This window comes from Elephantulus edwardii, unplaced genomic scaffold (assembly GCF_000299155.1).
Source record: "Elephantulus edwardii isolate Elephantulus edwardi_28Jun2011 unplaced genomic scaffold, EleEdw1.0 scaffold00069, whole genome shotgun sequence".
NCBI classification, from domain to species: domain Eukaryota; kingdom Metazoa; phylum Chordata; class Mammalia; order Macroscelidea; family Macroscelididae; genus Elephantulus; species Elephantulus edwardii.
In genome coordinates this window covers 11,294,872-11,307,221 of record NW_006399819.1, presented here as the reverse complement: position 1 = coordinate 11,307,221, position 12,350 = coordinate 11,294,872, and the positions used below count along the sequence as shown (strand labels likewise).

At 37.0% G+C, this 12,350-nt stretch overlaps 1 protein-coding gene across 1 annotated transcript in view; it reads right to left on the bottom strand.

The window, feature by feature from the left end:
• The window catches only part of ZZZ3 (zinc finger, ZZ-type containing 3), a 49,862-nt gene that overhangs the window by 8,923 nt on the left and 28,589 nt on the right, over positions 1-12,350 (bottom strand). The window contains exons 8-9 of the mRNA XM_006888595.1: positions 10,537-10,689; positions 4,467-4,601 (exon numbers count right to left, since the gene is read on the bottom strand). Of these exons, the coding sequence (XP_006888657.1) occupies positions 4,467-4,601; positions 10,537-10,689 (288 nt within the window). The remainder of the gene's footprint in view (positions 1-4,466; positions 4,602-10,536; positions 10,690-12,350) is intronic.

Sequence of the window (12,350 nt, the reverse complement as noted above, 5' to 3'; positions counted from 1 at the left end):
GACTGGCACAGGACAGACCAGAGTTTAGGTCTGTTGTACATAGGGTCGCTATGAGTCACAAGAGATTTGATGGCACATAATAGAAACAACGACATTTCAGAAAAGGGACTTATATCAAGAATTTATAAAATACTCGAGCACAAGAAGATAAAGGAAAACAACCCAATTGAAAAACGGGCATGGCATATGAACAGACACTTCACCAAGGAAGACATTCAGATGGTGAACAAATACATGAAGAAATGTTCAAAATCCCTAGCTCTAAGAGAGATGCAAATCAAAATAACTATGAGATATCATCCCAGCCCAGTTACAATAGCAAAATGTGACAGAACAGCAAATACCACATGCTGACGAGGTTGCAGAGAAATTGGAACCTTTATTCACTGTTGGCGAGAGTATAAAAAGATGCAACTACAGAAGGCTGTATAGCGCTTTCTCAAAAAGGTGGAAATACAAATACCATTTGACCCAGCAATTCCACTACTGGGAATATACCCCAAAGAAATCAGAACTGCCACCCAAGCAGATATATGCTCGCCCATGTATATTGTGGCTCTATTGCTCACAATAGCAAAGAGCTTGAAACAGCCCAAGTGCCCATCAACAAACGAATTGCTAGAGAATCTATGGCATATTCACACAATGGAATATTATGCTGCACTGAAAAAGAAGGAACTCATGAAATATTACACAAAATGGGTGACCCTGGAGGACAATTTTCTGAGGGAAATATCTCAGTCACAAAAGGGCATATACTGCATAATGCAACTGTTATAAAATGGGACTTGCATCAGGGTTGAGGGGAAACTGAGAAAGATGAGATAAATTATGTATACTGCATTAAAACAGATGAGAGAGAGAACTATTTAGGAGGAATATACAATTAGGTATTATTGTCATGACAAGAGTCCAGAATGAATGCTGCATATTGGAGTGGACTGGGGGGGGGGGGAATAAAGGGTGATTGTATAACAATGAAAGAATTTATTTACTTTTACTTTTCAAAGAGAAAAGCAAATTGGGGGGAAGGGGTGATAAGGGAGGAAAGTGTGCAACAGTGAATGAATGGAAATCCAAAGTCTCTGCAAACTTTCATTAAAATAAAAAATTATAAAAACAAAAACAACAAAACCAAATTAGCAGTTAATTCTAAGCATAGACCATGCTGGTAGCACTCAGTGTGTTCTGTTTGATTTGCGACATTAAATTAAATCTTATTTCTAGTTTCCTTGATTATTGCTAACAGACTCGGAAACAAGAAAGGGCTGGGTCCTGCAGCAAAATAATGACAGTAAAATCAAGTATGCCCTTGAAAAACTTGACCACCTAAAAAAAATCTCTCATGGAAAACCAAGATCATTGGAAGATCAAGAGGAAAAATCATTTCTAATTTGTGGCAACTTCCAGAGTGTAAGAGGTATATTTCAGTTTATCAGCTAAAACATCCACCAATTTTTATGTCATTTTCATCAGCCACAACATCCATCATTTTAATGACATCACCTCCTATTATATAGTTCATGGTCTCCTTATTTCCCCTGAGTCCCACAAACAAGTTTGTGCTGGAAAAAGTACAACTAGGGTACGGCTTAGAGGCAAGAATGCTGAAATTCATCTCTCATGCTGGGAAGTGAGGATGGTCGAGAAAAAAAGGATGACCCTCAACAAGATAGACACAGTGACTGTAAAAATGGGTTTAAGTATCAGAGATGGTAATAATGGCACAGGACGGGACAAGGTTCAGAATTGTTGTTGAAAGGGTTGCTAAGAGTCACAGTTCTCTCAATGGCAAGTAACAACAACAGCCACACAATATAGTCACTTATAACGCATAATTTCCTCAAACCTCTTTCCATTCACACAGCTTACTCAAATTCAAACACCATCATCTTTAGGCTAATTGTCAAAATGATCTCTCATCAGTCTCCCTGCCTCCATTTTTGTCTTCCTTCAATTCATTCTTCGTAATACAGCAAAAATTATTTCTTTCCCCCTCTGCTTTTTCTTTTTTTAAATCCTGTGGGTATTTTTCAAATAAAAATAAAAAAAATTAACAATACAGTAGTCAGCAATTAAGAGCAATTCAATTCTAATACTACCATCTACCCTAAAGGTTATCAACTTTGAGAGTGAAGTATTCAGAATGAACTTTCTAAGATGCAAATTTCACCGTACTCTGCTTAAAATTCAATAGATCACTAAGTTCTTAGGATAAAGTTTAAACTTCTTAAGGTATCTTAACAGCCTTATCTCTCTGCTCTGATAGTCACGTTAATTGTGCCCACCTATTTATTTAACTTATCTAAATTCCTCATGAAAGTAAAAGTAGTTCTATGAGGGTAGAGATTCAGTCCATCTGGTTTACTGCTGAATCCTCAACATTCAGCAAAGGTTCAGTACATAAAAACTATGCCAGCGTTTGGAGAAGTTAAAAGATATACATTTATTGGTGTTGCTGTTGTTTTCATGTACCATTCAGCTGCCTGCGACTCATAGCTCTGAACCCTGCCCTATCCTGAGCCAATCTCATTGTCTCAAAGAGACCTAATCCCATCTTTCTAGTCATTGAGTCAATCCCTCTCCTCCTGGGTCTTCCTTTCCTGCACTGTCCCTCCATCCTTTTAAACATGATGTTCTTTTCCAAGGACTGGTCTTTCCTGGCCATGTGCACAAAGTCTGTGAGACAGACTTGACTCCAGGAAGCATCTTGGTTTCACCCATCCCAGGACAGATGTTTTTGTTCCCTGGCAGTCCAACACTCTTCTCCAGCTCCACAACTCAAAGGCATAAATTCTTCTATCATCCTTAGTCAATTGTCCAGCTTTCTGATGTAACTGTGAAGACCACAGCATGAATCAGGTGCACCTAGTCTCCAGACAGAGATCGTTGCTTTTCAGTACTCTAGAGAGGTCCCCGACCACAGGTTTTGCCAGTGCAATGTGTCTTTTCATCTCCTGGCTGCTGGTACGAAGTGTGCTGATTATGAAACTAAACAAGCTGAAGCTGTTAAGATATCAATCTCTTCTCCATCTCTCATGAAGCTGCCAATTGGCCCAGTGGTGAGAGAATCTGTTTTCTTGATTTTGAGCTTCAATTCATATTAAAGACTACAGTCCTTGACCTTCTTCAACCAACGCCTCATGTTCTCTTCATAAGCCTCTCAGAAAAACAAGTTTTTCCCCAGTCACCACCAAGTTGTATGGAGGCAGAGATACAGGTGCATTCAAGATTCTGCTTCACGCATAAGCCACCACCATGCAGAGGATGACATTGCTACTGGAGATGTAATGGATGTTAATACCACGTTATAAGAGATGCTAAGGACTCCCTTCATCCATGATAGCCTAGCACATGGAATCCACAAACCTATCAAGCCCACCTTGTGGGCTTGTATCCAACTGTAATAAGCCTATGTATTTCAAGTTAATAGAGGCCCTTTGTGCCAAACACCAAATCAAACTAATAAAAGTTAACGACAAAAAACTAGGGGAGTAGGTTGTTGTTAGGTGCCATGGAGTCAAGTATTACTCACAGCAACCCTATAAACAAAAGATCTGATGCCTATTCTATCTTGTGCCCTCTTCACACTTTCTGACACATTAGAGCTCACTGCGGTAGTCACAGTGCCAATCCACCTGGTCGAAGGTCTTCCTCTCCTTTGCCAACCTTTCCTAGCATCATGTGCTTCACTCTGTCTGTACCATCTCTAAGACACAGCTGTTTGTTCTTCTGGCCATCAATGGGGAAATCACTGCTCTTCTCCAATACAACAGCTCAAAGGCATCAATAATTCTTCTATCATCTTTACTCACTTTCCAGGTCTAAAATGCATAGTAAGTGATCAGACTGGGTAGGCTTCTGCAAAACTGACCAAAGGAAAGCCCCACAAAGTGATGGCTGCAGCTGTGTTAAAAACTATGGCAAAGAATCCCAGGCCAAGGATGTCACTGAAGAGTGTTTCAAATACAAGAAATGAAACCGGGGGGGGACGACACACGGACGACGATGGACAGGACAAATAAAACAAGGAGGGAAAAAAATAAACCCTGGAATAATTCTGAATCGGAGGCAAAAAGGCATTTTTATCCATGAACAATAGCAATAAAAATAGAAAACAGCTAGATGGAAACTTCTCATTTCATACTATATATCAAATTCTGTAAGCCCTGAGGGTACAAAATGGCTATGTGCTTAACTAGTAGTTAAAACTCACCTAAAGGCAGCTGAATCTGACAATCTGATTCTCAAACCTCATAAAGCGGTTGAAGTCAAGTTGACTTAACTCACAGCAAAAAATAGCTATGTATCTTTTCTCCACGTAAGACTCTTGGAATCAAAAGCTGTGACATACTACAAATGCATAAGAAAAGAGCTAATCTTATTTTTACTTTGAAAGTGTAGGAATTTAATGCTCTGAAAACCACCTTAGAAATGAAATTAATTACCAAAAAAAAAGAATTTACCTTAAAGCCCACATGTTGCACAAATCCACCTTCAGCTTGCATTTGTTGTAGTTTCTGTTTCTTTAATTTTTTAAACTGTAATAGTTCTTTATATTCAGGTAAGTTCCTATATATAACAGGAATACTTTCTTCGTCCTATTTTTAAAAACAAAAAATTAATTTGATAATTAAAATTAGGAAATTTTGATGCTATCCTTCGAGTCTATCTCACTTAAGATGCTAAAAATTTTTATCAGGTATATCAGAATTCTCCATCAAAATATACCCATGTATCAATGGTCAATTGATTTTTTTACGAGTATTCTAAATATATTCAATGGGAGAGGGAACAGTATCATCAATAACTGATACTAGAAAATTCATTGTCCATAGGAGAAGAATCTCCGGATCCAAGCCTCATTCCATACACAAAAACCAATTTAAAATGGATTAAGAACCTAAAAGTGGAGAAAGGACATGATAGTGGAATAAGGACATAAATATTAAACCATAAAATTCTTTGAGGAAAATATATGTGGCTGTGCAGTGTATTTTGATCTGTGGATTATCATATCTGACTATAAAAATCACAAGTAGTAGAGGATAAAGGAAACAATGGGGTCCCATAAAATGAAATAGCTTTTAAAAATGTCTGCCTTGAGTATTATGTTGTTTTAAGATCTATGAAGAATCAAAATTACAATGGAGGGGAGAGACAGCTCAAAGAAGTTAATGAGGAACACTGAAGACAAAGGAACTCTGGAAAAGAAAGTGTGAATGCTTTTAAAATATAAAGAATGTTGTCCATCGCACTAAATTACACATTAAATGTACAACAATGTAGAAACAAACTGGTGTATGTTTTGCTATGCATAGCTTTTAAATCATAAGATAAAATTTTAAGAAATAGCACTTTTAATTAAAAAATGAATGAGACAATCTACATATTTTCAGCCACTAGACACCCAAGAAAGGCCTAATCAATCTCTCTACCTATATAAAAAAATTCACACACATTCTCTCTACAAAGGAACAAAATGACAACCCAATCAAAATCTGGGCAGAGTGTCTCCTACTAAAAACAGTGATAATTAAAATAAAAATAAAACCTCAATGAAAATAAACATTCAGATATATATTTAAGATTATAGACAAACTTGAATCACCACTGTTAATAGGAAAATAAAATGGCAAAGCCTCTATTACAAACAGTTTGACAGTTCCTCAAAAAGTTGAATATGGAACTACAATCTGACCTATCAATTCCAATATTAGGTATATATTCAGAAAAAGTAAGGCTGAAATGCTAACAGAAACAAATATTCATTGCAGCACTTTTCACAAAGAACTGGAATGTTTGTCAACAGGTAAATGGATAAACAAACAAGCAAAAAAATGGACTGTATAATGGAGGAATAAAGTTTTTATGCATGCCACAACAAGCAAGTACCTTAAAAACATCATCAAAATTAAGTTCACTGAAAAAAGACAAATCATATATAATCTCACTTATAGGAATCGTACATAGAAAACAAAGTCATTAAATGGATAGGGTTGGGGAAAGAAAAGAGTTTACAACTTAATAGTTGTAAAATGATTTGGAAAGGAGGGTGAAAAGGACTGTACAACTTAGAAAATATATAAGCAAATGTTACTGAATTGTACATTTGGAAATTATTAAAATGACAGAGATTTTGTAAGTATACTTTTCAGAATAATTTTTAAAAAGTTATCTGAGAGAAGAGATTGCCAAGCTCTCTGCTTCAGAACAGCTGTGGGATTTGAGCCATGAGCCTTCACAATGGCAGCACTCCTTAACAAGATGCCACCAGAGCTCCCTATACATACATACATACTTAATAGAAATTATGTTATTTATGTAATAAATAGAGCTCTGGTGGCCTAGCAGCAAGAGGCTGCACTGCAATCCCAGAGGCATGTGGTTCAAATCCATCAGATTCTCTACTGGAGAAAGAGGGGCAATCTACTCTCCTCCTCTCCTGATCAGCTGTTGTTGGATCAGATTTGATGGTACTACCAGAAGTCCAGGCTGGGTTTAGAAGGGGTCATGGTACTAGGGATATTGTAGCTGATGTTAGATGGATCTTGGCTGAAAGCAGGGCATACCAGAGGAATGTCTATCTGTGTTTCATTGACTATGCAAAGGCATTTGATTGTATAGATCATAACAAACTATGGCTGACTCTGAGAATCCCAGAACACTTGATCGTTCTAATGTGAAACTTATACTTGGACCAGGAGGCAGTCGGCAGAACAAAGCAAGGGAACACTGCATGGTTCAAAATTGGGAAGGGTGTACGCCAGGGATGCATCCTATCTCCATACCTTTTCAACCTATATGCAGAACAGATTATCCGAGAGGCTGGGCTCTATGAGGAGAAATGTGGGGTCAAGATTGGCGGACGATTTATCAACAATCTGCGTTATGTGCATGACACAACCCTGCTTGCTGAAACTGAAGAGGACCTGAAGCGCCTGCTGCAGAGTGTCAAGGACTTCAGCCTACAATATGGATTGAGGCTTAATGTCAAGAAGACAAAGACTCTCACCACTGGACCAACTGGCAGCATCAGGATGGATGGTGAAGAGATTGAGATTTTACACAGCTTTAGTCTGCTTGGCTCCACAGTTAACACTCTTGGCACCAGCAGCCAGGAAATTAAAAGGTGCTTTACAATGGGAAAGTCTGCTGTTAGGGACTTCTCCAAAGTACTAAAGAGCAATGGTGTCACTCTGGAGACTAAGGTGCGTCTGATACAGGCCATGGTCTTGCAATCACTTGTTATGCATCAGAGAGTTGGACAATGACCAAGGAGGCCAGAAGGAGAATTGATGCCTTTGAGCTGTGGTGTTGGAGAAGAATACTGAGAATACCATGGACTGCTAGGAAAACAAACAGATTTGTCCTGGCAAGGGTTAAACTGGGTGGCTCCTTGGAGGCAAGGATTCTGAGGCTCATACTTTGGACATGTTGTGAGGAGAGACCGGTCGTTAGAGAGGGACATCATGCTTGGGAGGGTGGAGGGACAGCGCAGGAGAGGAAGGCCCTCTATGAGGTGGATTGATTCAGTGACTGGGATAATTGGGATGGGAGTGTCAGAGACAGTGTGACTGGCACAGGACAGAGCGGAGTTTAGGGCTGTTGTATACAGGATTGCTATGAGTCGCAAGCGACTCGACGGCACATAACAACAACATAATAAATTTACTGTATATTAATGTTAATAGTTACTGAAGTTGGATAAAGACCATCTTCTCTGAATGTATAACCAATTTGTTTTTGTAAATTTTCCTTCAAATCACAATTAAAGAAACAGTGTATTAGAAAAAAACAGTTAAGGGGAAGGGGTGGGCAGGGAGGAAAATGCAACAATGAATTAATGGAAAGGATGCACTTCAATCCCAGAGGTACGCGGTTTGCTGAGGAAGGAGGGGCAATCTCCTCCTATACCCAATCAAATCCGATGTGATGATACATACACACATACACACACACACACACAGAAACACAAAATTATAAAATTTAAAGGGAAAAAAAATAATGTATTTTCTACTTCTCAAAAATGAGACTGTAACAATAGGCTCTAGTGTATCAAATACCACGAATTTCATGCAAGGTTTCTTCTCATAGGGTAACTATGAATAGTACCTGACTCAGTATCACCTTAAACACCACCACCACTACCACTATTTTGCTATTACATATACTTAAGGTATGTTCTAGAGGGGTCAATCGCTGGAGGAAGACATCATGTTTAGAAAATACTAAGATATTCAAATCCACCAGATGCTCTGCTGGAAAAGGAGGGGCAATCTCCTCCTGTACCAGTCAGATCTGATTTGACAGTATACACAAAAGATAAATTTTTTTAAAAAATAGCCCTGCAATCCCAGAAAATACTAAGATAGTGAAAAGGAAGACAATGAGATAGAATGACGCAAAGTGAGTATAACAATGAACTAAGCACAGAAGAAACTGAGAAGGATGCAAGAATGGGCAATGCATTCTGTTATAAGGAGGGTCTCTATTGAGTCAGAATCTACTTGAAAGCATCTAAAAAAAATCTATCAATATATCAGACTGGTACATGTGTTAATGTTAACAATATTGAATGGCAAAACATTTCATTATGCAGGTAGAAGGGAACATGGCATGATTTTCACCTCTATCATGTGCTAATAGGCTACTGGTTCATTGCTAGTTAAGAAACTCCTTATAATCTACTTGATCAGCAGGAAGCACTTCTCCAATCTAACTGATTTTTGCCTTTATCTACACACGTGACAAGCAAACCAATCTCTGCTCTATTACAACAATAATGAAACAATTACAACAATAATAGAAGTACATTCCTCTTAAGGGAATAAACTGACTGTCTAGACTGCAAAAGAGATCAACATTTAAAAAGAAATTCAACTGAAGTAGCTTTAAAAAAACTGACTTTCAATGTATAAATTCAACTTAAGATTCTTTCAAATAAATTGTTAACAGAAATTCCCTATCCACCAAAGAAATGAAAATGACTGCCAACTTTATACTCAAAGCATTTAATAAGCAAGACCTGTCTATAGGTAAGCCAATTTCGATACCAGCAAAGACAGTAACATCAAAGGACTGAAATAACATTAAACATCTGTAAGTTTAAGAGGTTACAGAATAAAATTGTTTTAAAGACACAAACTAGGCGAGCTCTGGTGGCCTAGTGGCAAGAAACTGCACTGCATCTCAGAGGTACACGGTTCGAATACACCAGATGCTCTGCTGGAGAAGGAGGAACAATCTCCTCCTTTATCAGTCAGATCTGATTTGACGGTACACTCAAAAAAATAATGAAATAAAATAAAATAAAAATTTTTAAAAAAGACACAAACTGATTGGTTATCTTTGGAGCATACAAGAATAAATTCATTATGTGAAAAAAAAGAAAAAAGTATTGCTGTTTTATTCTATCATTTCTATTTGAAAATAGAACTATTTTTATAATGTCTAAAACCCCCAGAGAGGAAATAGTGGCTGCAAAAATAGGCTTATGTGTAACAGAAATTGTGAGAATGATGCAGGATTGGGCAGTGTTTCATTCTGCTGTACAAATAGGATAGACAAGAGTTAACTGATACACTACCACCTACACTTAAAATTCACAAGACAATGTGTAGGAAAATGATGAGACAATCTAACTTCACAAAGAACTATAGCTTTGGGAATCCTATGGGTACTATGACTCTCCATTAAAGGTGAGATGAGTTGATAGAAATCTGATGGTAGTGAATTTGTTGTTTTAAAACATCTGCAGATGTTGCCAATAATCATTTATTTAAAAAAAAAAATAGCCCAAAGATAACCAGCTTAGTTAATAGGTATATAAACTAGTCCTGCTTATTTTATCAAATAAACAAATCTGACCAATTCTCTATATATACTATCAAGCTGCAGGACAATTAAGTAACAGAAGAGCAAGGACACAAAGACAATAAACAATTAGTAACATCTGCCCTGTGATAAATTCCATAGGAAAAACTGCCAGTTCTTCAAGAAAAATAGAGTAGGCAAAAAGGCAAGAGACAGAGAAGAAAGAATTTATTGTACATGATGGACTTCTTTTTTTAACATGATGAACTTTTATTTATAACCAGATACAAACAAAACTGGCAGTGGGGGAATCAAAAGAGCAAGGTGACCATGAAAATTGGAAAATGTGTATTTGATTATATAGACAATTCCTTTTTCATAGGCTTGATAATGATGTTGTGGTTATTAATTATACATATTAAAATATTTTGAAACAAAGTATCATCATGTCTGGGACTTACTCCAAAAATCTGGGATGACACAGAAGCACAAATAAAACAATATTGCCACAAGTTGATAATTGTTGCAGTTGAGTGATAGGTTCATGAGTCCATTCTATTATTCTATTTTTATTTAAGTATTTCTTAATTAAAAATTTGTAAGCCTATTACTTTTTTAAAACACTAGCTTAACTGAGACGAAACAAATATTCTCTAAAAAATAGGTAATTGGAATATCCATGTATTCTCACACTCTTTTATAATCTATATAATAACTTACTGATTCCTCCTCAATAGCAGTGTTCATGTGGCTATGAAAACATGATCGGTCATCATCTTCATCCATATATACAGGAGGTTCATGGGACGTCATGAAAGTAGAAGGTTTAAAGAGATGCTTATTAAGTGGATGCTGTCGTCTGCTTGTTGAAGACTAAATGAGAAACCAAATTTTAGTTGGCAAGTGGAAAAATAATTTAAAGAAATCAAAACCACCAACCAAAAATCATTTAATAAAAAAACATTACTTCCAGATAGCACCAATAAGACATTCATCATTTGGTATATGCTTAGTGGTTGCTTTCTCCATGTTGTCTGGGTTTTTGAAGCAAAATTCCTCATAAAGAAACAGAAATACAGGCCAATACCTGAACAAGAGGACAATGATCTAGGTACTCATCAATTTTATTTGTACCTCCAACATTCACTGCTTTCTTGGGATTCAAATGCTAGCTAGCTTTAACTCCTCTCAAGAGTTGGTTTATAGATCTTAGAAGATGAAGTGGCAATAAAACCAGCCAGAAAATTATCACATAAATGGAAACTAAGAACACTGAATGCTGAGTCTATGCTAATATTTAATCCTCACAACATTCCATAAAAGTATTTTCACTTATAAAGATTAAAGAACGAAGACATATGAAAGTTAAGTTTTTCCTTCAAGATAATGCAGCTAAAAGTGGTAGAAACAGAACTGTAAATTGGGCCTGTCTGATGTCCATTTCTTTACTCTCAAACACTGTGCAAACTGCTCCACTTGACTGACAGCATAGTTACTATTTTACATGTTTTTCATAGCTATTATTTTACATTGCTATTATTTTATATGAAGAGTTTTGGAATCCTTTACTATTATTTATCATCAGTTCAATCAAAGCTTTGAAACCGTAAGGTGCATAATGCACCTGTAAAGTCAAGTATGTTGTTGTTGATTGTTGTCAAGTCAAGCACAACTCACAGCAACCATATGAAAAGACCTGAAGCCTTTCTTTAACTACCTTTGTTTCTCTAAGTTCACAGTTTCCAGAGGCATGTTGTTTAGGAAGTGGATGCCACTTTTAACCAACTTTTAAATACAAAGGTCCTCCTCGAGGTTGTGTTGACTCTAAACAGAGGCTTAAATAAAAAATTAACCAATACAGTATGTTGTTGTTGCTGTGTGTCATCTGTGACCTAAAGCAACCCTCTATACAGAAGCTCTGACTAGAAAATAATAAAAACTAATTAAAAATTGATCACCAAAGTTGCACTATTCCAAAGCCATACGATAAACTCAATATATCAAAGGGAGATAATACTATATTAGGGGGAGGTATTAGCCTAAAAGTGGACTTTTAAAAAACATTACAGTTAGATCCCTCCGATCTCCAACTGCAGACATATGGTTTTGCAAATCAGCAGTCTCACAAATCATCAACAGCTGTGGGAGCAGGATAAGAGAAAGAGAGCTTCCCACACTGGGCATCAAGCCTTAAAGCAAGCAAGACAAGACCATGGTAATGGTGGTGGAGAGACTGTGGCATTGCTGTGGAGAAAGTGTGGCAAGGTGTGACCTGGAAGGAAACTTCGTACATTTGTGCTGACCACAGTTAAAGGTTTTGCTGTTCTTGCAGGATACCTGAAGGAAAAGCTGGCTTATAACTGCTTTGAGATAAATCTTGCTCAATGACTGAGAAAACGAGAGGCTTCTTGAGTTTGTGTTGTTGAAATGAAATCAGAGCCTAGGCTAACTGGAAGAATTGTACCTTGGAACTTGGGCTAGAACCTGGACTTGTTTTAAGTGATATTCTTTGCCTCTCCACTCTCCAATTTACT